Genomic DNA, 25,672 nt, shown 5'->3' with positions numbered 1-25,672 from the left:
GAACTAAACTCCTCACCCTCTCTGTTCCTCCATTCCCATCCGGATGAATTTTTACACCACAGATACCAGGGAACCGTTTCCAACCACTCCTTCGCAGTCTTCCCAACAACCCAAATCTGTCATCTTTCCTGGTATCTCCAGCATCTCTCCACTTCTTTTGCCCCTCACCACCACTAGTCCAGGCTCTCAGATGTCTTGCACCAATTCCTCCACTTTTTCCAGACAGCCTCTCTGCCTCCAGGCCCCTCATCTCCATTCCACTCTCCCAGCACCTAGAAGAATTTATGTTCTCAAAGCGAATCTCTCATGGTGTGACTTCCAACATTCCAATGTCCCCCTCAGAGTAGAGCTCCACCACACTCCTTGGTCCAGTTCCAGCCCACCGCACCCCTGAGGACCTTGCCATGCATTTTATGCTCGACTGCTATGTGTCACCATCCATGCCACCTTTTTCACTGCCTTGGCCTCTGCACTGTGATCCCTTTGCACCCCCTCGCCTGACTCACTAGCTCTGCCTCATCATTCGGACCTAGTTTTGTTCTCATGCCCTCTCAGAAGCCTTTTCTAGACCCCCAAGCCAGCACTGCACAGTGGCTCTCACAGCCCGCTGTGTGAACTCCGCCACAGCAGTGTAAAGTTCCTGAGTGTGGGTTCCCTGAGGGTGCGCTGCTCACTCCACCAATAGAAAGGGCCCGTCCAACCTCCAGGGAGAGGGGGAGAGATGCAGGGACTGGGCGGGTCCCACATGATCTAGGTCCCTTTGCCACAGGCCTGGCCTGCCTCCAGGGCTCCTTGTTACTTCCTAGGCATATCAGATGCCCTGGTAGTCCTGTCTGTGGGCCAAGCCCTGCACCAGAAGGTCCCTCCTGCATGTCCAGGACTCCTTGGGCTGCACTGCTGAACAGGGAATAGCTAGGACTCTCTCAAGGAACCTTCCCGCCCTCCTAAAACAAGTGAACAGGACCCAGAGGAGCTCACAGAGGGAGGAGAATGCTTCCTGGAAGACTAGAAAGATGGTGTAGGAGATTGGCCTTAGGGAATAGTAATGATAATACAAATAAAATAGCTAAAATTTATTAAGCACTTACTAAATGCCAGGGATTGTACTGAGGGATTGATAATTATCTTATTTACACCTCACAAAAACCCCATGAGAAGATTCTAGTATCTCCTATTTATATACAAAGAAACTAAAGCACAGAAAGATTAAGTAGCTTGCTCAAGGTCCCCACAGAGTCAGGGAGATGGGATTCAAACCTGGCAGACTGATTCCATGATCAACTAATAACTGTGTGACTGACCATGACTGTACCGGCTACACCCAGGAGGAGGGGGGTTCCAGGCCAAGAGAACAGCAGACACAGAGGCCAAGAGGCCCAAGATTCTAGTCTGGCTAGAAGGCCCATGTGTAGGCAAAGTGCTACAGTGAGAAAGGAGATGGCATGCAGGAGGACCTCAAATGCCACACCTGAAGGAGCTGAAGTTTATCTCACGGACAGCAGGAAGCTGCTGAGGATGCTGGAAGAGCGGGGTACGAACAGCTCAGGTTTCACAGATGTACTCAATCAGGAAGCAGAGGCTGGACTGAGAGCAGGGGGAATCATAAGGGAGGTGGACTTTGGGCAAGGACAGTCTCCTGGGGGCACCTGTTCTGCAGTTTAGGGGAGACAATCAGCTCAGGAAGCTTGAGAGCTTACAGGTGGTCTGTCATTACTGGATGTGAGTGGTAATGGGAGTGCAGGGAGGCTAGTGGTCACATTTCATGGGCAATAACAAACTTCAATCTCTGGCCTTTTTCCTCTGGGGAGGTGGCAGCAACACAGAGCCTGACTCCTTAGTGGCTGTGTCACTGTATCAGGGACACTTAAATCCATCACCCTAGGGTCCATGATTCCCTCTGCCTTGCCTCTTCCCACGGATGCCAAGAAAGGCTCTGACTCGTTCCTCCTGGTACTGGCTGATTCCCTGGGGGCTTCCATTTATCCCTCTGGTTCTGGAAGTCTTTACTACCCCTTCTCTCGTCACAAGCCCTCAAACAGCAGGCTCCTTCCCTGGCATTTTGCACAATGCCATATATGCCATCCCCATCTGGATTACAGGTAAATTCCTGATAAGGAGACAAGGATTTGTAGCTGTGCTCCCTTCCACTCCAAGGACTAAGCTGAGAATTTGCCTACTCCTATATGGTTATTTCAAAGATGGGGAAACTAAGGCCTGCAGCTGGGGGCAGCCTACCCCAGAATGGAGAACTAACTCCCAAACCTCAAATCAGAGAACTGGAGCTGGAATGGCAAAAATGGATGAGGCCAGGAGAGAACGAAGTCATTTCCCATGCCATCTCCAAGAGCTACAAGGCCACACTGAAGGCCAACAACCAACTCCAGAGCCTGCCTATCCTGGGTGTGCTCAGCACACACCTGCCCTCCAATCTTGGCTCTGGCGAAATACCCAAGCCTCCAACCCCTGGTCCAGGCTGGCTGTGAGCTATTCCTGAGCGCCTCCAGGGCACGGGGGGTGGGGAGATTCTTGGTGGAGCCATGGCATCCTACCATTCCTTTTCCCTGCGTAGTAAAACAGATCTAGGGCAAGAAATAGAGAAATCTTGGGGACTGACAGGCCCCAGTCTCAGCAGACCCAGACCCAGTGGAGAGCTCTGCACATGACTGAGCCAGTCTCCACCTCATCATAGAGATCCCTGCCTATGGGTGCCTGTGCTCACACAGGTGGGACAGAAATCCTGGCCACCCCCAGCCTTGGGTGGGTTATACCTTCATGGAAGCCACTGGCTCTGCCCCTACCTCCTCCTTGGGCACCATCCCTGATTAATGATCTTGTCTTTCTGATTTATGAGCAGCCCCTCCAGACGAGGGTGGGTGCCCCTTACAACCCCGCCCGCCCCGCTCAGCTGGAGTAGGAGAGAATTATTAAATAAACATCCATACGTCATTCCTCCCCCCCACAAGCTGGTTGCACCGAACCCGTACGGCCCGCTCCGGCGCTGACACGGAGCAGCTGCGGTGATTCATGGGCAGCCGGGCCCTGCGCCGCGGCCCATACATCATGCCAGCAGCACTCGCGGCCCCGGCCGAGATAAACTGATCAACCACAACGGGCTGGAATGAATTTATGACAACACAAAATGGAGGGAAACAAATGGGAGGTGACCCTGGGCCACCGACCCGGCCCTGCACCGGCCTGCAATCCACTCTCCTGGCAGGAGGCAAAGATGGAACACTGGCCCTGGAATGAAGAGGCTGCCTTTTAACCCCAGGCAACCTAGCCTGCAGTCAGAAGGTGGAGTGGGTACTGGAGTTAAGCAATGACCAATGGCAGCAGCACCAGGCAGCCCAGACTGGACAATGCCATCTCCTGAGGCCAGAACTGGCTTTCCTTGGGTTTCTGGGAAGTCAGGGAGATGCCCAGCTGATACTAAATCTTTGTGGTTCCTGGGGATTCGGGCCAGGGATTGCCCAGTGCTGGGCGAAGTGCTAATGGATCCCCTTTCCTCTGCCAGAGAACCCAGGCCAAAAATTCCTACCAGAAGTGATGAGACCCAATGTTCCTGCCTAAAACCCACTGTGAGTGCCACCCGGGACAAGAAAAATGAAACCAATTTAGCTCCCGATTAAGAAACAGAAACTGGAGATGAATCAAGTGCGCCGGCTGGGCTGGGCGGCCATACATCACATTCCCCGAGTGGAGGCCGCCACAGCGGGCAGGCAGGCGGGCGGACTGCTCCTCCCTCCGCCAAGGCTCCCGGGGCCGTGGCCCAGCGATCAATTCACAGAGTCACGCTTAGCACCAGCTGGGCTCCACTGCCGGCTGTGTGCCCAGGGCAGCAGCACTGAGCTGCACTTGGGAGGGCCAGAAGCCCTGGCAGCAGGCCTTCCTGCTAGCAAAGGGCCCCTCCTCCCACTGAACTGCGGTCCCAGGGCCCCCTCCTGGCCAAACACTTACTTCTCGATGTCGCTGTTCTTGCAGGTCTTCTGCATGGCCTCCTGCTTGCTGCTTTCACCATTGCTGGTGGATGGCATCTCTGCTGGGACAGAGGGGCAACTCATACTCCGGCCAGACTGGGCAGCACAGGTGAGGGGTTGGGCTTGAGTCAGTCACCACCATCCAGGGATACCCCGTCTCCCCCATTACTCCTAACCTGGGGCAGGACTTACCGTCATTGGCCCATTTAGAGAACTCAGGTGTGATGCGTGTGCTGGGAGGGCCGCCACTGGAGGAAAGGAGGGAGGAAGAACAAAGTGAGACCTGAAGGCGGGCAGGACAGCCCTGAGGGTCAGTACTGGGTTGACCCCTGCCTCAGGGCTTCCTCTCTCTCTGCTCCACCCACCCAAGCCTGTGCCCACACTTGCTTTAGGACTGCACCCCGGAGTGCCTCTCTCTCCTTGGCTTCACCAGGCTCCTCGCCTGTGCAGGGGATGACATCAGCCTCTGTATATCTGGCATGGTGGTCAAGGACAATGGATCCTAGTTTGCAGCAGGCCATGAGGGTTGAATCCTCAGGAGAGCATGCCCCTCCTGGCCAAAGCTGACTCTGGCCGGGGGGGTGGTGCAGGTGAATACCACAGGAGCTACTTTTCTTATTCCCTGTGGCCTGCCGCATCAGCCCCACCAGCACCCACAGTGCTCCAAGGATACTGTGGCTTCCCATACTCCAAAGTGTCATCCCCATCCACATCCAAGTCCGCATCACTGTCCGGGTTCTCTTTGCCGCTGCACATGATGAAGCCAGAGCCTGTGGGAAGCAGGGTGTGAGGAGGGCCTGTGGACAACAAGACTAGGCCGAGGGTGCCCCTCCTGTTGCCTGCAGGTAGTGGTTAGGCTTCGGACCTGTTAAGGCCCAGAGGGAAACCTGGGCCTGGGATATATAGAGCCAGATACTTCAGTGCCCCTGACCCTGACATTTCAGGCCCTTCACTCTGCAAACCTCATCTTTCTCTGCCACTGCATGCTGCTCCAAGTGGTCTCTGCTCATAAACTAGCCCATTCATACATTATGTCACATCCTTGGGGGACGCTCAGCCCCAGGCCTGCTGTCCACCTATCTTCCAGGTCTAGGAAGAACAGGAAGAGGACAGAAAAATTCAGGTCTAGGAATTTCACAGGAAAGGAGTGGGGCCTCCCCCTATGCCCCATTATCCAGCCTGACAAGTCCATTGGAGGAAAGAACAGGCTGGCTAAGGCCAATCAGAGCCACAGAGTGGGACCCCCGGCCAACATCCTGATTTTGGCCGCTAGGTCCTTGCCAGCAAAAACACCAGGCAGCTGTTCAAATATTTGGTGTCTGAAGCGCCTGACATTAATTATTCATCTCCACCTCACTCAGCCCAGATTCCTGGACAAGTGCAGTTATGAAGGGATTAAGAAGGGACAGACGAGGGAGGACAGGCATGCACACCTACTTCTCAAAGCAGTCCATGAAGGCAACCAGGCTGAGCGGAGGCCAGGCCATGGGCCAGGCAGGCGGCTGACCCCTGAGGTGCATCTGGCAAGCCACGGGTGGACTCTCAGCTCAGGGGGAGGGGCGAGCTGCTGGGGCTACACCAGGCCTGCTCACCTGCCAGGTGATCTCTCTGTCATCCAGGACCACCCTTCCTGATAGCCCAGCGTCAAGTGCTATAGAGTTGTTCCCCCCAGCTCCCCACTTCCTCCCAGTGGGTCTCAGACCACACCTCACTAGCCAGCACAGCCCTGCAGGGACAAAAGAATGTGAGACTCTGTGGCTACTGGGATCAGCAAAGAAATACTTAAAGAAGTGAGGAAGCAGCTCAGTGTCTGCCCGATGATTTCAGACATTTCAGCTTGTCCATTCTTTCCTCTCAGGTCCTTATACTCTCATTAGGATATGTCTTGTAGGGAGTCCTCAGGCCTCTTATCTGTTCCCTCATCCTGCTTACCACTGAGTTCTGACCACCTTTCCTCCTGCTCCAAAACCATCGATGGCTCCCCACTGCATGCACAACCAAGCCCAGGCTCCTCAGCCAGATCCATGAAGATCTGGGTCCATCTATGTCTTTACTCTTGCTCTCTACTAATTCACTCTGTAAACCCCATCCATGTAGACACAGAGGCTGCTCACCAAACCCCAAACATACCCTGTATATCCCACTCTTAAGACCCCTGCTCATGCTATTCACTCCATCTGGAATGTTCTCCATTTTTCAAGCCCTGAAAAACACTGAGTCTTGATCCTTCTCCCTTCTACCCCACCAGTCTCTGGTCTCACAAAGATACCACCAAAGGTAAGCAGCACCGGGAAGGAAAGACGCCGGGCACAGCCTGGACTCCACCTCTCCCTGACAGTCCTCATTTGCCCTCTACCCTGAGGCACTGACACACTTGAGGCAACAAGCAGGTCAGCAGCAGGGCCATTAAGCTGAGAAAACACCAAGTTACAGCTCTGTCTCCTGTTCACAGCCAGGTGTCCTGACAAGCAATTCCCGCCTTGTGGGTGAGTGGCACCTCTATAAACCCTCTGACAGTTTGGGAGACAAACTCCACCATCAATCAGAATGTAGCTATCAGGTTCACTTACAGCTTGCTGCACCCAAGCCCTGCCAACCCCCCTTCCCCAAGTACACGCAGCTCAGCAGCTAGCCTCACATCCTCTGCTCGGTCTGGCCCTGCCTAGCCCTGCCTTATAAATGGAAAGCAGAGAACCCTGGCACCACATGTGAGCCCGATACGGCTCCATGGCAAAGCAGAGAAAACAGGGTACCCCAGGCCAGGCACGGAGGCTCACGCCTGTAATCCCAGCACTTTGGGAGGTCGAGGCGGGTGGATCACAAGGTCAAGAGAGCTAGACCATCCTGGCTAACGCGGTGAAACCCTGTCTCTACTAAAAATACAAAAAGAAATTAGCCAGGTGTGGTGGCCCACGCCTGTAGTCCCAGCTACTCGGGAGGCTGAGGCAGGAGAATGGCATGAACCCAGGAAGTGGAGCTTGCAGTGAGCCGAGATTGTGCCACTGCACTCCAGCCTCGGCGACAGAGTGAGACTCTGTCTCAAAAAAAAAAAGAAAAGAAAACAGGGTACCCCAAAGCTGCCAGGAAAAGCTCCAGCTTCTCAACACAGAAAGTAGCCCTGTGGCCTGAAGTCCTTTTCTCTGCAGTCTTACTGCCCACCATGCCTGGCCCAGGACTCATACTCCATTAAACAGAGCTACTGTGGTCTCCCAAATCCTCTGTGCTTTCTCATGCCCCCATGCCTCCACACCTCCTGCTCTCTGCCTAGAACCTTCTCCCTCCTGGTCTGCAATACACAGGCCTGCTCCTTTGGCAAGTCTGACTCAGCCCAGCCATGCCTCCTACCATCAACTCAGTGCCCACACAGAGCAGCTGCTCTCTGAATCCCTGCTAAAGGAAAGAACTCACACCTCAACGCCATTCTTTCAACCTTTATTGGGCTCATCCTCTGGTTGGCTCCATGTTGAGAACAGAGAGCTTCAAGACCTGATCCCTGTCCTCACGGTGCTCTGCGTGGTACATGGGGCTTCCCAGCTTCTTATACACAGGTGGCCCTTCCCTGGTGTCCACCCAGACTCCTGTGTAACTCCAGGATCATATTTATCACCACATATTGTCACTGTCCCTCACCAGACTGGAAGCTGCAAGGGTCCCAAGTGTGACTCACTGTTGTGATCTCAGCAGCACCCAGCAGAGCTGGCTGGGCTGATGGCTGGTGCCACACAGCACATCCCAGCAGTACTGGCTAAACACTGGCGACACTGCTGTATTAGGTCCTAGTTAGCTGGTGGCCTGGAGAAATCTCTCAGGATACAACTTTCCTTATCAGATCCCGGCTCCCAGCCGGGCAGCAGCTTTCTGTTCCTCTGGCCAGTCAGGCAGGATGGACAGCACGACACACTTTGTTTGCCAAAGAAAAGGCCTCTGCCTCTGGTCTGAGCCATTCACTCTGACCCTGACCCCATCCTCCAGCTAAGACAGATGTTGGGAACCTCTCCCTACCCCCACAGGTGTTCAGAACAGGCTGCTGCCAATTTCACTCTTGTGCTGCCCCAGCCTGCTCCAACCTCTTTCCCAGCACATTAAACTTTATTTTCTTAATGAAATGTCACTTGCTGACTTCTGGCAGAATCATAATAAAAAGAAACGGCCATAAAGCCATTTTATGCAGACAGCACCCCCGCCAGCTTGCCCCCCCTCTCGCTTGGAGAGGAAGGCTCCACAGTCGTTTGATGTTCTCAGCTGCTGGAATATCCCAAGCCAGTACTCAGAGGCAAGATGGCACAGACAGCTCCTTTCCAAGTCTCTGGCTCCTCTTCCATGTAGCTCCAGGGATAACAGGCAAGCTGCCACTCCTACTGCTGCTATCCAGGGAAGGAACTCAGCCCCCAGGACCTCCAAGATGGCCCAGAGTACCCTTCAGTCACCAGGGAAGGCCCCATGCTATGGTTCTGCCCCACCTTAAAGTGGTATAAAGGCCTGAGCCCCCACCCATAGGCAACCTAAGCCTGATGGCCAATGATACCCAGCAGGGTGGTGCCAGAGTTGCCCATTCCTGGCAGGGTGGGCAGTGCAAAAAAAAAATCCTTCTCCTCACAGTGAAAACTTAGCAACAAAGCGGGAGAGAGTTAAGTGCAGAAATGAAACACAGGTCTACATTTTATAAAAACGACCCTTCTCCCATAAACTCATTTCTTCCTGGGTTATTGAGAAGGGAGAAAAAAAAATCAGTGTTAATTTAATCAATTGATCAGATGATCGATTGAGAAACTGGAGATGCCCGTTTACCGGGGGTAGTATCATCCTGGAACCTGAAACCACAAAAAAGGAGGCATCGATTTCCTCACCTGCTGCTCCCAACAAAACCAGAGCCCAGGGAGAAAGGAAAGTCTCAGGGCCCTCCAGAGGCCTGCGCTCTCCAACACGGAGGGCAGGGGCAGCAGCTTCCGGCGAGTTTTACACTGGAATTAGTTACAGATGCAGTTACGGTGTCTTGTGTAAACGCCATCGATTGGGGAGCTGACAGTCTGGGGAGCTGCGATGCGGGACAATCAATCGGCCTGCAGTGTCACCTGCCACCTCGCTGAACAGTTGACAATGCAATTATCCAGTGTGGAGGCAGGGAGTTGGCGTGTGTCAAACGCACTTAGCCACTTTCCGGGCCTCCTCGATAACGCGTTTCACTGCCTCACGTCAGGAGAGACGCAGAGAGACAGACGCCGTTTAAAACCATTGATACTTGCTCCTTCTGCCTGCACTCCCTCAGTCCTAGCTTAACAATTGTGTTCCAAAAGGCGATTAAATCCCGTCAGTTGCCACAGGGGACAGAAGGTGCCTTGCTCCTTGCCACCTCTCCTCACCCCTCCCAACAGGCGACAGAGATAACTAAAGGTGGTGGGGAGTCACAAGGCAGCAGCACAACCCTCTCCACTCCAAGACCGCCTCCAGCAGTGTGCTGTTCCAACACCTGTCACTGACTGGACCAGGAGCAGAGCTGCACTGGGGGACATTTTTAGCACCTGGGGCTCCTTTCTTTTGAGAACCAGCACACCAAAGGAGGCAGCAGCTAGGGCAAGGCCTATGTGCCCATGCCCTGGGGCTTACAACATCTCTTACCCCCTTGCCCCATACTTCTGGCGCTGAAATTTTATCAAGAAATAGCCAGATAAAAGATTTGTGCCAGGCTGGGTGTGGTGGCTCATACCTGTAATCCCAGGAGGTCGAGGTGGGCGGATCACCTGAGGTTTCAGGAGTTCAAGACCAGCCTGGCCTACACGGTGAAACCCCGTCTCTACTAAAAATACAAAAATTAGCCGGGTGTGGTGGCACATGCCTGTAAACCCAGCTACTCGGGAGGGAGGCTGAGGCAGGAGAATCTCTCGAACCCAGAAGGTGGAGGTTGCAGTGAGCCGAAATTGTGCCACTGCACTCTAGTCTCCAGCCTGGGTGACAAAGTGAGACTCTGTCTCAAAAAAAGAAAAGAAAAGATTTGTGCCACAGCTGCTCTGTTTGCTTCACGACTTCTCATCCAGCGACTTGGAACCGGCTTCAATGTAAGGAACTCATGAAAGATAAGAAACGCCGCAGGACAGAGACCGTGCACTGCTGACTGTCTTAACACCCTTCTTCTCCCTACCCACTCCACCTGTTTGGTTCAAAGGGGCTTCATGCTGGATTTCAGCAATGCATTCACCTCCAGGGCTTAAAAAATATAGCTGCAGCCTTCCATTTCCTGTGATGCTTCCTGGGAAATTCCTCCATCTCACCACTCTTGTGACCACATCATTGCCACCTTATTTGAAACCAATCATTCCCATGTCCTCCTTCCAGCATGTCCCTTCCAGATATGAGGAGCTCTGGGCTCCCCAATGCAGTTGGGTGAACTCTCACTGGCAACCAACACACAGGAGGGACAACAGCTCACCACTGTAGGTCTCTTCTCCAGGATCCAGGAGCTGGATGGAGGACAGGAGAGGAAAGGCATGGCTCCTTAGTCACACACCTCCATAGACTACAGGTGGAAGCAGGCTTGTCTTAAGGGCTGTATAGTTAGGTTTCCCCTGTAGTCTGCTTCTCTAGCCTAGAAGCCCCTTGCTTGACCCAGGTTTGGCATGGTACCCAAGAAAAACATCTTTTCTCCCTAACTGCGGATCTCTTTTAATGGAATGTTCATGGCGCACTAGGTTCTGTGTGCTGCCCTTTATGTAAAGAGCAGTAGCAGGTTAGAAAACCTGTGGTTCTGAAAGGACAATCAACAGCTTAGGCACACAGCTTAAGTATTTCTTCTAGAATTGGGAAGGTCAGAGTGCCTCCTAGGCAGCAAAAATTCCTTCCAACTTACTTGAAGTAATACCTATTTCCTTTAGTCTTTTCAAAAATCTATTTCCAGTGGGACCTACCTCAGTGCTCGCCTGCTCTGTCTGGTTATTTTGTCCTAAAATACCAATCCGAGCACTCCCAGGCCTGAGATATCTGGGAGCTCCTCCTCAGTAACCACAGGTCCCCATCTCTAAGGCCTGTTGCCCTCGGCCAAGTGTCTCCACCGAAACTCTTGCCTGTTCACTGCTTCCCACAGCAGATTACATTTGAGGTAACCGATCTGATCCATAAGACCAACCCCCAGGGGCCTGGTGGGAAGCTTTGCTGAGGATGACCAAGGGGCCCTAGTCTGGGAGGAGGAATGGGGGTGATCGGATACAGAAACTTATCTGCAATTCTTCACTTCTTTCATATCTAACAAGGACAGCAATCTCTGTTCTGTCAGCACGCACAGCGCAGTTTAAATGGGCCTCGCCACTCGCCTGCTCATCCTGCCTCTGCCTCCCTCTCTCTGAAGTCGGCTGGGCAGCTTCTTCAGCTGGCGTTATCACTCCCTCTAACCGGTCTTGGCAGGCAATCTAATTCCTCCTGAAAAGGTCACCGCCATTTTAACTGCCTTTCAATCACATTAAGCACGCGCTGCCCGGCTTGCGGCCCGGCCCGCCCGGCGGGCGATCAATGCGCTGCACTGACACCAGCCCGCCTGGCGGGGCCACACCCAACCCCCCAAGAGTTGGGGCCTCTCAGTCCTGGCCAGGGAGGGTAGGCTGACAGATGGCCAGCTTTTGCAGACAAGGTTTTGGGGGCAGAGGCAGTAGGGATCAGCCAGGGCCTCCCTTTGATAGTCCCCCCACCGAGGAGCCTCAGCCTCCTCCGCTCCACTGTGCCCCGCTCTCTGCCTCGTGGCCCCCGCTGATCTCGCTGTAAAACAGCCTTTCAAGTCTGCCTGTCTTTTGACTGCACTAAGCTGTTTAAGAGGCGGCAGCAGCTTCTATCAGGAAAGCTGGAGCAATTCTCTGCAGATAAAGGCACCTCCGGCCCCTGTTCCCTCTTCAAGTCTCACTCTCATTCTCGCTCTCCAAATCGCTCAAAGAAAAGCCCCCTTTGAACTCCCCTCAGGAATTCTTGAAAGGAACAACCTCACAGTGTAAACACTCAGGGAAACGGATACCCGCCCAGGGCCTAAGAGCCCCTCACACTGCTCTGCAAGTGCATCCCGACACAGGGGAAATACTCTTGTCAAATCAGCAGGCCCTTCGCAGCTTTATCCTCCGTAAGCCCTGTCTGGTGCCCAGAAGCCATCAGGTCCAGGTCTGTGCCAAGGAACCTAAGAAGTTGCCACAGCAATGGAGAATGTGAGCAGTTGCAGCTGCCAACAGCGCTAACCAGAGAGGCATGCTGGAACTGACCCTATGTGGCTGCCACCGAACACCCATGTGTCCAACTCACAGGACAGACAATCGTCAGCTCTGCTGCTCACTCTTCTAGGGCCTCAGACACTCTAAGGCTCCAGTACAGGATGAGTGAAATGGCAAACTCACACTCTCCAGCTCCGGTTCAGGGAGACAGTTTGATCTGACTAACCTTCCTGATTTATGTTTTGGCTTGCCCCCAAACACCTGGGTAATGTGAGAGACGCCCAGAGGCATAATGTCCCATCTGGGCTCTTAGCCCCTTCGTGGAACCAGTCTGTACTGGACGGCCCTGCAGAGACCACTCCTCAGCATCTGCCCAGGTAGCATGGCCCCATGGAGGCAGAGAACTTCTTCCCAGCTGCTGTGAGATTCCCCAGGGACCATACACAGCAGTACTCCCAAAGGTGTTGCCCAGAGAACGAGAGGCAGACGGGAAGCAGATTGGCTCACTTAATGACCACAAGCTGCAGTACCAGCTGTGCTCATGCACAGAAAGAGAGAAGAACTGGAGGCCAAGAGGCAGACAGCTCCCCTTTTCCCCTGCCCAAGGCTGGGGAGTTTAACAAGTCACTGACCCTGGGCACCCAACCAATTCTGCTGTCTGACCTGGTGGGGGGTGCCAAGCCTTGCTCCTCCAAGGAGCTGGGAGGGCACTGGAGATGGGCAGGGCCCTGCATACTCCTTTGCAGCAACTGGGGAGAGCCCAGGGGAAGGAGGGAGCAGCTGGGCCCAGGCCCCTCTTGCTTCAGGGCAGAGGGCGCCCAGGGAGAAGGGATGGGATCAGAGCTAAAATTAGATTCACCAATGAAGCTCATGGGAGGTCAAATTTTGCCATAACTCACTCTCTCCTCTGTAACTGATTTCCCTGACATAGGGCTGAAGAGGAGGAGGAGGAAAATCCAATGTGTTTGCCTGGAAGCCCTCAGGCCCCCCAGTGCTGGAGGTGTACAGCAGGTTGCTGGATTCTCATTTATCAGCCTTAAGAGGGATGGAGTGATAAATGCATAACCGTCCCTTTAATATTTTATGCAGGTGCTAACGCGGCTTGGCTGTCACCTTCAATGCATCACCCGAGGCTGAGAGCCCCCCTCGTCATTCCTAGCTTGCAGCCTCACAATTCCATTTCCCCACCCAAATACATCCATTTTAATATGCACATCACAGGCAGGCAGCACGGTCACAAAGGAGCCCCACCAGCAGCAGTCCCCACGTGGTGGAACGGATGGATGACCAGCCACCAGCCTCGGCCTCTTGGCTCCCAACAGATGGATACCCAGCAGAGGCCTGGCACCAGAGTGCCACTGTCTATGTGTCAGCTGCTTGTACCTCGGAAGCCACCTTCCAGAAGAGTGGTGGCCCGTATCCGCTTCTGCCCACACCATTCATACTCCTCAAAGCGGTTGTTGTTCTCATGCTCGATGTCCACAGCATCATCCTCAGCCATGCAGGAGCCTTCCCTCTGTGAAGAGCAGAGCAGGATCATGCTGGGCCCAGGCCACCCCCACCTGCTCCCCCCAGTCTGCGACGAAGGCACAGCTCTAGCCCCAGCTGTGGTGCGCCAAGTGGGCCCTCAGCTCTAGGGCTCCTCTGAAGCAAACCAATTTAGAGGTCAAAGACCTGGGCCTCTTCCCAAATTTTCCACTGGAGCCCAAGGAGGGAATGAGTGAGAGTGAAAGCAAAGGGAGAGAGCAGTGGACAGAAGTGAAGAAGCTGCTGAGACCACATGGAGACCCCAAGAGCCCACAGATTCAGGGGTAGTCTGCAGCTAGTGTCGGGGGAAGGGAGTGGGGAAGAAAGGTGGGTGGTGATGGCCCCTCTACCTTAGAAAGGCAATGCTCCACATGCCTACTCATCTCCTGCTCCGATCCTGCCAGGGGGCGGTTGCACAGGGGACATACCTGCCCTTCATCTTGCTTCCTCCGTTTCATTTTCCCAATCCGAGCTGCACGGGGGAACCGAAAACAAAGCACAGAACAAGCAGACGGTCACTGCAGCCCCCAAGGTCCCAGTGGAGCTGACACATCCTGACCTCTTGCCAGCCACTAGCGTTTTTATTCAGTGCCTGATCTGGCCCTCATCTTGAAGTACCTCCTGCTCCTTTGGGGACTGGGCTTTGCCAAGAGCACCTGGGGAGGAGACTGGTGCTAACTAAGCCAGTGAGTAAGTCTACTCTTTGGCCACAGCTGGTGCAAGGTCTACCCATACCTTTACTTGCAGTGTTTTAGAGTCCAATGAGCAAAGACACTCCATGTTGCTAGGTATCTCTCCAGAAAGCCAAGACCATGAACTCTTTTGGTGTCGGGAAATACAACTCTAAAGAGCATCTCTTGGCTAGAACCTAACCCCTCCAGTGGCCTGACTTGGCCTGCTGTTCACTCATCAGCTAAATCCTCTTTTGTTCCTGGGCCAAGAGCCTTGAGGTACAACTCCTAGCATCCCACCTAGAATCTTAACAGGAAGAATTTCTCTGAGGTCCACTAACCCCATTTTACAGAAGAGGAGACTGAGGCCCAGTCACAAAGGTAAGAGGGTCTGGGTCAGACCTTTGGCAGCCAGGTCAGAAGGCTCAGGGAACCCTGAGAAGGCAGCCCTTATTGTGCCCACCCGAACCTGTTCCATCATTTCTAATCAGTACAAGAGGGGCTGGCAGGCCCTGGAGGCAGAGGGCTGCCTGCCATGTTGTCCCACAGGGGGCTCAGTTCCAAAGTGCACACTGCAAGCCCACAGCACTGCTAATTAATGCTGAGCGATGCAATCATTTCTAATTAGCTCAGTAATCCCTCTCTGTAGCCCTCCTGTCACTGAAGCAGGAAGGGGTCAAAACAAGAAACTCTGTTCCCTCTAGTCCCTTCCAGAATGCCACAGCAGGATCCGAGATGGCTACTCTGGGACCAAACTGATGGGGAGGCGGGAGAGCCAGCCAAGGAGGGAAAGGTTCCCCAATGCAGGGCCAGGAAGAACTTTCTCATGGACAGTGACCCTGACAGGAAGTTCATGAATGCAATCTAGGAGGGGAACACAGGTGAGAGCTGCTATGTTACAATTTAGAGCTTCTACTGTGTGTCAGGCTCATAGCCAAGTACGTTACCCAAGGTAGCTCATTTACTACCACTTGCTGAAGCTAGATTGCATTATCCCATTTTAACAGATGAAGAAACTCGAAGCTTAGATCAAGGCACGTGTCCAAGTAGCTAAAAAGTGGCAAAGGCAAGATAGGAAACCAGGCCTGACTTCATAACCTAGAATGCCCTTCTGTTCCAAGGGGACCCCCTAACTGAGCAGCATCAACAAAGACTGGTCCCAGTGAGTGTGCTAGAGCTCCAGCTCCTGCCTGTTGTGAGCCTGAGGCAGGGAGCTACTCCAACTCCAAAACAGAGCGACGCCACAAAGACCCAAACCAAAAGGAAAGTTACCATCCTGCCAGAACTGGGCATGGAGTTTGAGAAAACCTGGTCTGTAGCCCAGTCCATCTCTTCAATTTCCTGTGTTTTCACTATAGGTGACATGACTGTGTCCTAGTGCCCCACTTGACTTTGTGCACAAAGATTGAGAACTCTTCACTTTGGCTGCCCTAACTCTTGGAATCTCAAACTTAGGTAGCCTTGACACTGTAGAGCCAGGGCTGGGATGGACAATGGACGTGAAACCTCAGAAAGGCATAGAGCAAAGGACCCTGAGAGTTTTAGAAGTGTAGTATGGAGCAGTGTGCCAACACAAAGCTTCCTCCCTACCATGCCTACACCAAGAGAATGCCTCCCTGGGTAAGAAGGTGCTGATGATACCACAATGTTCGATGATTAAGGAAACGAATGTCATGGAATGGTCAAGAAAAGCACGATACTGGATGTGCTCCTTGCTCAGGACACACAGGCCAGCAGATGATCCCTTGTAGTCCCTGGAAAGCACCCTGATGGACTGGGCTTCATCTGGAAATTCTCAGAGAAGGCAGGCAGGTTTGGTTTTCACCTTCCCATTCATCTTCTAAATCCTGAACTAAGCTTACCAAAGTGTAGTAGGGAAAGTTCTGTTCTCTATCCAGAGGCTACGTATGAGTAGGAAGAATCAAAGCATTTGCCAAGGAGGTAGCATGGTGTGGTTGGAGAAACACGGGCTTTGGCGGGAAACAAACTTCAAATGAATCATGGCTCAGTTACATCCCAGCTGTGTACTTTTAAACAAACCACTTTCACCTCTCAGAGCCCGTTTTCTTATTCACAAAAGGTGTGTAATACTCCTCTCAGAGGTGTTGTGAGAATGGTGCTTAACATGGCGCCAGCTCATCATGAATGTTCTCCCTTTTACAGACCAGGGCTCAGCCTGGCACTAGAACCCACGTGGTAAGAGCTGGGGATCTTGAACTCCATGGCCTCTCTCACTTATCAGCTGGTCCAGAAACCCTAAACCCCTTACAGTCACCCCCCAGATACCACACCCCAGTAAGCACAAAAAGCTAGGATCGTTCAATTGTATTCAGCAAACAGGAATGCTCTAGAGGTTTGCATCCAAAAGGGGGGCTGCTAGGTAGTGCATACATGGCCTGCTTTCAGAGAAGGCCTCTAAGAGCTGTCGAGCCCACGCTGATCACCTTTGTGAAATGTGGGCCGACTGATAACTCAAAGAGCCCTGGGATGAGTTAGTTCCTGTTGCCGTGGGAACTCCAGATCTCACTGTATTGTCAAGTCTCCGCAGAGAGGCTGTATTCACACTACTGGGCACTGATTAAAAACTGGAAGAAAAACATTCTCAGCGCCCTGCAGGTTTGTATAGTGAGGTCCCAGCAGTTTGCAAATTCAAAGCTGAGCTCCCGAGTAGAATTGTGTAGCTCGTTCCTCATTCTCCGGCACTTATTGCCCTCCCCCCAGGGCTCTTCAGGGCCTTTAGAGAGGTTTGGGCAAGGGCTGGGAGCCATACCTCCATTAGACAGACGGGGAAACTGAGAGCGGCAGCTTTGGTTTGCACATACTCAGGCGCCGTGACTGCGAAGAAGCCAATGGGCCCCAAAGTCGAAGAGACCCAGGCAAGCCAGGAGCGGCAGGCAGTGAGGGAGGGAGGAGGCCGGGGGTGGGGCGGAGGGAGGGGCCGGGCAGGACTCACCATTCAGTCGGGTCTGCCGGTTGGCTCGTACTCGCAGAAAGGTCTGGGAGAAGATCGCGGGCAGATGCAAGAAAAGAAAAGAGAGCGTCAGGCGCGGCCTGGAGTCCTGACCCCCGCCCCAGCACCGGACCCCCAACCAAGCCTGCTCCGCCCCAAACAGCCCGTAAACAAACCTACTTCCTCCCTCCCGCCAGCCCCTCTGCTCCTCCGGCCACTCCGGGCTCTCGGCATAGCCGCCGGGCGCTGCTCTAACGGGACCCCGTGGCCGCTGCGCGGTGCCGCCCCGGCCCCGGCCTCCGGCGCTCTGGGCCCCACGGCCGCCCGGCGGGCGAAGGCGGCGATGCGGGCGGATTCCCCCCGGCTGCCCGGCGGCGGCGGCACCTCAGCTCCCAGCGGCGGCGGCGGCCATGTTGGCCCTGATCACGTGATCTGCCGCCGTCGCGCGCTGGGGGTGAAAGTTCACAATGCGGCGTGGGGGCGGCCGGACCGAGACCAGGAAGCTGCCGTTGGTACTCCGGTAGCAACCGGCAGAAGCCTCCCCGGGGTCCCTCCCACCGCCGTGAAGCCTACCAACCCCAGCTTTAGCGGCTGCAAAGTCCTTCCACCCCCCGCTCCACGCCCCCTCCCGCTGCGGGGCTCCTTTCGCCCCAGTGCCCGGCCCCAGCTCCCGCCTCCTGTGCCTGCCTTCCGCGCGGCTGCCCTTAGGGCAGAGGCATCGCGTTGGGCGCTTTGCAGGGGACAAGGCGTCGGAATTCCCGATCGTCCGTGGGCGATCCCTGCCCAACCCCTAGGCCACCCAGTTTTGTTATCAGACGACTCCCAACATGTCAGCTGTCTGCTGCACGGCCCCTGGAGCTCCCATAGGCACTGCATACCGACATGGCCAACATTAAACTCGGTATCCTCCAAACAGAGGCCTTTCTTTCGGGTTCCCTTTTCAAAAGAGGAAGCCATCATCTACTCAGGTGTGCCCACAGAGTAAAGTTGAGAGTCGCCCTTGACCCCACTTTCTCCATCCCTCACACTCAGTCCTTTTCTAGATCCTGAAAGTCTACTTTGAAAGGTCTCTGATTTTCTCATCTCCACCTCTGTATCTCCTACTCATCCTTCCTGGTCTGTAACTGAAAAATAGCTTTGCCTTGTGTAAGAGTACATTCATCTCTGCGCCGTTATCATAGCTTGTGTAGGTTTTTATCAGTGGACTGACCACTTCAGGGTTGGGGCCATGTGTGAGTTATTTGGGTGAACCCAGAGCCCAGCATGGTGCTGGGCATAGGCAAGTCAGCCCTGAGTTTTTTTCCATGGTTGTACCTACCTTGGTTGTCGTGTTCTAGTCATACATAATCTTACGAGCTTTCTAAATTTGCAGCTGTTTCCCGTCTCACCTTTTGGTCTCCAGCTTCTCTCTCTGCAACCCATCCTCCACACTACACACAATGTGATCCTTCTATTGGACAAAATTAACCCTCTCCTTCTTTAAATCCTTCAGTGGTTCTCCACCAAGATCTGCAACCTGGCATATAGGCCTGCCCTGTCTGCCTCGCCAGACTCTTCTCCCACTCCTATTCTCTCCCTTTACACTCCTGCCACTCAGCTTTGCAGAGCTAACTGTAGCTTTTTGAGCACTCCATGCTCTGGACTGCAGGCCAGAGAGCCTCCATGGCCTCCAGTATCCCCTGCTGGGTTAACTGTTGTTCATCCTTCAGGACTCTGGTAAGACTTAGTTCTGTCCCCCAAGCCTGGGTTTGATGCCTCCTCTGAGTTTTCGCAGTTCCACTGCTTCTCTTTGATCATGTATATTTTGACTGTTTGTTTACATATCTGTCCCTTGTACTTGGGAGGTCATCTCTAGCCATTTACCCAGCACAGTGTCTTGCATGAAAGAGACATCAGTGGGAAGGGGAGAAAGACTTTATAAGCCCTGAGCCCAGTGATGGGTTGGGAAACAATCTCGGATTTAGGGCCAAACAGACTCAAGTTCAAGTCCTAATTCTGTTACTTGCAATTTATATGTTCTTAGAAAAGTCACTTCTTTCTAGGCCTGTTTCCTTGGTAATAGATTGGGGATGATGAATACAGTTGCTATGAGGTTTAAGTGAGGTAATGATAAAGAGGGTTAGTCAGTCAGCAGGGGCTAAGTAAATGAGAATTCAAACTGGAAACCAAGGCTGGGCACGATGGCTCATGCCTTTAATCTTAGCACTTTGGGAGGCCAATGCAGGAGGATTGCTTGAGCCCAGGAGTTCAAGACCAGCCTGGGCAATATAGTGAGCACCTGTCTCTATAAAAAACAAAAACAAAAACAATAACCCAGAAACCAGTACCCCCTGCTTTCAAGGCCTAGCTCAGTGACTTTAAAAATCCAACATAGCTGAACAACTACTACATGCCAGGCCTTGTGTAAAGAGCAAGGGACGGGATACCCAGCTAGTCCCTGGGTTGCTTTCCAGCTTCATCTACTAACTTTCCTTGCATTCTACTTTCTAACAAAACCAAACTACTGGCAGGTCCCCAGATATATCATTCTGTTACACCTCTATGTTCTCTGTACATAGTGTTGCCTTTATATCTGGAGTAACCTTTCTTCCTTGTCTGCCAAGTGAACTTCTATTCCTTCTCTGAGTCCATTTTCAGTCATTATCTCCTGTGTGAAGCTTGCTCTGATTTTCCCTTCCTTCTACTGTAGTATCCTAGAAACTTATTCTTTATTATTAATTTTTTTTTAAATTTTATATTTTTAGTAGAGACAGGGTTTTGCCATGTTGCCCAGGCTGGTCTTGAACTCCTGGCCTCAAGCAATTCATCTGCCTTGGCCTTCCAAAGTGCTGAGATTACAGGCATGAGCCACTGTGCCTGGCCCCTAGAAACTTATTTATACTCCTGTCATAGCACTCAAAACACTGGACCGTAATTATCTAACCCCTTGAAGGCAAGGACACAAAGCTGAGCATGAGTGAGTACTAGATAAATGTTTGAGTAAAGGAAGGATGGCCGGGCGCGGTGGCTCAAGCCTGTAATCCCAGCACTTTGGGAGGCCAAGACGGGTGGATCACGAGGTCAGGAGATCGAGACCATCCTGGCTAACACGGTGAAACCCTGTCTCTACTAAAAAATACAAAAAAACTAGCCGGGCGAGGTGGCGGTCGCCTGTAGTCCCAACTACTCGGGAGGCTGAGGCAAGAGAATGGCGTAAACCCGGGAGGCGGAGCTTGCAGTGAGCCGAGATTGCGCCACTGCACTCCAGCCTGGGCGACAGAGCGAGACTCTGTCTCAAAAAAAAAAAAAAAAAAAAAGGAAGGATAAGACAAGGTCCTTGCCTTGGAGAAACTCCAAGTCTAGTGGAGTCAGATTCATTGTGAAAGATTAAATACGGCCAGAATTATTTGCATCTTCTCCTATCAAGAGCTGCCTTTCCTCATCCCTTGATTATGGGCTAGCTTTGTGACTTGCTTTGCTTAATAGAAAGTGGTAGAAGTGATGTGTGAGTTCCAGATTCTAGGCCTCAAGAGGCCTTGTAGCTTTGGAATTTACCTTCTTGGTGTGACACTGCCCTGAGATTGCTAAGAAAGAAAGCTATTGAATGTACTGGAGGATGGGAGGCCACATGGAAGAGAGCCAAGACACCCAATCTCCCAAACGTGCGGTGAGGCCATTTTGGACTTTCCAGCCCAGCCTGTCCTCCAGGATGAATGAGCTGCATGAGTGAGAAAATGCCCACTCAACCCACAGCATTATAAATAATGAGTTGTGTTAAGCCACTAAATTTTGGGATGTTTTGTAGATAACGGAAACATACCTAAACAGGTGATCACAATGTAGGGTGACAGGGGCAATAACCAGGACACACAAGGGTCATGAGATAGCTCATCCAGAAAGGCTTCCTGGAGGAGATAATATTTGGGCAGGATTTGGAAGGATAAATAGAAATTTGATGGAGTGGGGTAAAACAGTTCTGTTAGAAGAAATAGCATGTGAAAAGATACAGAGGCAAGAAAGGAATGTGTCATCCAGGGAGTGGTTAGCGTTAGTTCAGTGAGCATAGCCCATAGGATTCATGGACAGTATTTGGAATAGAAGCTGGACATATAGGTTGAATCCATATCACAGAAGGCCTTGCTGCCATGATAAGGAGCTTCAGCTTTATCTTGTAGGATACAACGTAGTTTGATTTGTCCTTTAAGATGTGTGCTTAGAGTCTAGAACAGGGTCTTGGGTCTTAACCTGGGCTTCAGAGATCTCTAAGTGGTACTGGGATGGGCTCTAGAGCTTTCCTAACCTCCTGAAATTGTATGTATAATACTGCATGTGTGTGTGCCTGTGTGGTATGTAAAAACATGTGTATGTTTTTAGGCAAGAGAGTCCATAGCTTTCCTCATAGTCTTTAGGAGATAAAAGAAATACTGACATTTGTGGGGAGGAAGGTGGGTCAGGGAGTTGAGGCATTGTTGCCTGGTGGTTACTCTTCCTGGTTGAACAGATGGCAAGGTGCATGCCATGAGTGCAGTACAGAGGACAGGCCTCTGAAGGTGGGGCTCTGTCTGTTCCTCCGGACCAGAATGCTCTGGAACAAAGCCTTGTCTCTGTTCCCTCTCAGATCAGAATTCCCTGGGGTCTGGTCATTTCTCTGCCTTGAACCAGGGTTGTCTGGATTGGGGCAATGTCTCCCAGGGGCTTATTGGGCTTCCTCTCTGAAACTGGGGTTCCTTTAGAGAGAGCAGGGATCCCTTCCCAGGGCTTGCACTTGGGCTCTGCAGTTTGAGTCCCATGTGAAGGCATTTGGTGGAGTCTGTCCAGCTGTGCTGGGCACTCTACTCTCCAAGCTCTGCACCCTGTGCCAGGCCAGGCTGTGTCAGCTGTAAGGAAGGGGTGCAGAGAGAACACCTTTCTCTAATTCCCATTAGGGGTCAGGTGTGCCAGCAGGGCCCCTGGTTCTCTACCCCAGCTTACAGGTCCCTGCAGCCCTGTTTTTCCACATCAGATCAGGGCTCTTCTTCCCTTCTCACACTGGGCCTCCCTGAGAAGCCCTGTTGCCATTTGGACAAATGTTCCTTGGAATAGGAACTGTTTTCTTCCATCGAACGGCTCTGGGGGTCTGAAAGACAGGGCTCTGTCTCTCCTTAGACAAAAGTTTTGGGGGAAGTTCTTTGTCCTTCCTACTCCAGAGAAGGTCTATCTATAGCTAAGATGCTACCCTTAGGCCCCTCTGCTATGATCTTGTAGGACTGTGTGATGACTCCCTTCCTATTTGCCCAAGATGCTCACAGGCAGTGTCCAGGGTTGGCGGAATTGAATGGTTATTTGCTTAAGGTATCATGCTATTTCTTTTTTTTTTTTTTTTTTTTTTTGAGACAGAGCCTTGCTGTGTCACCCAGGCTGGAGTGCAATGGCGTGGTCTCAGCTCACTGCAACCTTCGCTTCCCAGGTTCCAGTGATTCACCTGCCTTAGCCTCCGGAGTAGCTGGGATTATAGGTGCCTGCCACCATGCCTGGCTAATTTTTGTATTTTTAGTAGAGATGGGGTTTTACCACGTTGGCTTGGATGGTCTCGAACTGCTGACCTCATGATCTGCCTGCCTTGGACTCCCAAAGTGCTGAGATTACAGGCCTGAGCCACTGCGCCTGGCCAGTATCATGCTTTTGAAGTCTGAAATCTTCAGGTGATTCTGGGCTGTGTATCTGGGTCTCTTATGAAACCAAACCCCATAGGATACTTCCTGATGGATAGAATGATTCAGAGGTGCTCAGAGCCCATGGAGCCCATGTGACCTTGGCATCTCTCCCTATAATCCATCTATTTAAGGCCTATTCCCTGACACCTATGCCTCCTGAGTTCATTTAGGGGCACTGGACACAGAGGGAACCAAACCCAGTTCAGGCCTCTCCTGTGGCCTGCGGAGGAGAGGAGGAGTTAGCACCAGGTAGGCTCTTGAAACCTTCCCCCAGGTGAGCTTGCTTCTCATGGCCACCCACCACCCCTCCTCACCTGGTATCTGTCTGAGTGGTGGAGGTCATCGGTGGCAGATGAGTGGGGTGATGCCGTTGGAGACTCTCCTTCCCTCTTGATGGAAGCAGACAACAGGAGGGACTGGAAGAAGAAAAAGGACATGTGGCCTCAGGCCGAATGAGACCTACAGTCAGTCTCTAGAGTTCCCAGTCCTGTGGCACTTTGGGGAGCGAGGCAAAGAGAAGGAGGCTGAGGGACAGAAAGACCACTCTTGAGATTCTAAAGGCATGGGGTCAAGTCCTGGGAGTGTAGTTGTGGGAGAGCATGGCTTGGTTTTAGGGATGGGTAGAGACCCCCTGAGGGACCCTGCTTAGGCTAATCTCTGCCCCAGTGGAGCGAGACTCCCAGTCCACTCCCAGTAGGCTGAGACTGTATATGTTCTGTTTTCCCTTGGAGAGCAGAGACTCTGGGATCCCCATGAAGGGTTGGGGGTAAAGCCATATACCTGGTACCCTGCCTGCCCTTAATACAGGTTGATGGCAGCCCCACAATAGAGACAGTAAATTAAATAGCATGTGAGTTTCCCACGTGTAGCTAGGGATGTACACTGGTCCACTTATCCTGGTGCTACGGTGATGATCCCAGCAAAAACCCCAGCAAAACTAATCCCCCCATGTCAATCTTGTATGGCCTCTTCTACCTACGCCTGCAGTTTAGATTAATAAACTGTCTGCTTGAAATTGTGTGCAAGCACCACAATTTGAAATACCACATGGCACATTCTGCCTGAGAGCCAGCTCTTGCCAAGGCCTGTTCAGCTGCAAACTGGGGGCCTGGAGGCCTGAAAGCAATCCATACTTCCTCCCCCCACCTTCTCCAGCCTGTACAGCTCTGAGCCGGAAGCACACAATTCCCTAGAAGTCCTCCCCAGCTTAGAAAACCACGCCAAATCGCCAGTGACAGCCCAAAGAAAGCAATTTGGGGAAGATGGAGCAGCCATTTATCCTTCATCTCCGGCTGAGCCTTAGGATGTGACCCGCATGCGGTGGCCATGCTGCGCATCCTCAGGCTTGGACTGGAAAGGGCCCTGGAAAGGGAAGGGACAGCTGCTGGTCTGGCAGGGCTCCCTGACTTGCCCATACCCCAGGAGCTGGAGGAGAGAAGAGGCTGGAAAGGGCCTTCGTGGGATTCTCTGCAACGTGGAGCTCCTTCTTCACCCACCCAAGCCCGATGGGAGGCCTCGTGGGTGACCCAGCCCTCAGCTCAGAGAGGAGGTGCTCTCAGGCAATGTTCTTCTCCTTCTTTGGTCCCAAGGAAGATGCTAAGGAGGGGGAACAGTGTGGGTCACCCCGACCTCCGGCCCATGAAAAAGCTCCTGTTTGTGCGCCTTCTCTCTCTCTCTCTCTCTGTCTCTCTCTCTCTCTCTAGGTTAGAAGCCCTGAGAGGCCTCGGCGTTATACCTGGGGCAAGCGGAATAAAAAAAGGTCACTGGCGCTTTTTAAACATGGACCAAAAAGCAGTAAAATGTGTTTTGAAAAAAAAATCCCGGCATTAAATCATGACTTTTTGCCTGGCTCTTCGCCTCATTAAAAGTGGCCTTTTGGAAGGTAAAATTATCATTGTAAGCGATAAGATCTTTAAGAAAATAATTCATGGCTTCTTCACCCTTTAATATGATAGCCGCCACCGGCTAATTTTTTTCTTAATGGCAACGAGGCCATCAATCTTGTCTAAGGCCCCCTCGCCCTCTCCTCCTCCTCCCTCCCTCCTTCTCCCTGTCCTTTCAGTCTCTTGTTTGAACCTTCTCTCTCTCGCCTCTTCCACTCATGACCTGCTTCCCTAAAGCCTAGGTCAAGGCAGAGGATAGACCCTGAACTGTTCAGCTTTGGGGGTGTGGGCATATATCTGGAAGTGGGTGAGCAAGTGTCCCTTGTCTCTGTGTCTGATGGTCAGTATGCCTGTGTCTGTGGTTTCAGGACACATGTTTAAGACTTCCTGTGTCTGTATTGTGACCTGAGTGTGTGTGGGTCTGCATATGTGGGGAGCTAGGGACGGAGGTAGATTGTGTCTGCCAGGGGTTTGTCCTTAGAACACAGGCCTCACTGATGTCCAAGTCCCCAACCCTGCCAGCCATGCTCAGGTGTCAGCTGTCACCTGTGGTGGCCGACTTGGAAGCTTGTCTCTGACTTTCCTGAACCACACCATTACATGCTGCAGGCTGGGCCACACTCAGTGACTGTAGCTCCCTACCTCTGTGAGTCTGCAGCTGCCTGGCACCCCTAGCCTCCCCTTTCTCTTTGGGGCTTTGCCTCCTTGGCCAAGGCCTACACCCACCCAAGGCTGGGCTAGGCGCTCTGCTCCTCCTCTCCCAGCTTGCTCAGGTGAGCAGTTTTCTAAACGAAGGTACACGATCCATTCCTATA

At 52.6% G+C, this 25,672-nt stretch overlaps 1 protein-coding gene and 1 long non-coding RNA gene across 6 annotated transcripts in view; one reads left to right on the top strand and one right to left on the bottom strand.

The window, feature by feature from the left end:
* The window catches only part of RNF220 (ring finger protein 220), a 252,268-nt gene that overhangs the window by 2,247 nt on the left and 224,349 nt on the right, over positions 1-25,672 (bottom strand). For 3 of the 5 annotated variants that reach the window (XM_003891765.5, XM_017960854.2, XM_017960861.2), the window contains exons 5-12: positions 23,289-23,390; positions 17,306-17,348; positions 14,032-14,153; positions 13,538-13,670; positions 4,651-4,747; positions 4,365-4,451; positions 4,170-4,225; positions 3,958-4,036 (exon numbers count right to left, since the gene is read on the bottom strand). In XM_003891765.5, the coding sequence (XP_003891814.2) occupies positions 3,958-4,036; positions 4,170-4,225; positions 4,365-4,451; positions 4,651-4,747; positions 13,538-13,670; positions 14,032-14,153; positions 17,306-17,348; positions 23,289-23,390 (719 nt within the window). The remainder of the gene's footprint in view (positions 1-3,957; positions 4,037-4,169; positions 4,226-4,364; positions 4,452-4,650; positions 4,748-13,537; positions 13,671-14,031; positions 14,154-17,305; positions 17,349-23,288; positions 23,391-25,672) is intronic. The other 2 variants (XM_009207219.4, XM_017960866.3) reach the window with 1 other exon arrangement.
* On the top strand, positions 684-16,407 carry LOC103884499. Its single transcript, XR_647117.3, has 2 exons — positions 684-4,086; positions 13,244-16,407. It is a non-coding gene; the product is annotated as an uncharacterized LOC103884499 (long non-coding RNA).

The sequence above is a fragment of the Papio anubis genome, chromosome 1, assembly GCF_008728515.1.
Source record: "Papio anubis isolate 15944 chromosome 1, Panubis1.0, whole genome shotgun sequence".
Taxonomy (NCBI): Eukaryota; Metazoa; Chordata; class Mammalia; order Primates; family Cercopithecidae; genus Papio; species Papio anubis.
Note: the sequence above shows the minus strand (reverse complement) of the source record. Positions and strands in the feature narration are given on the sequence as shown.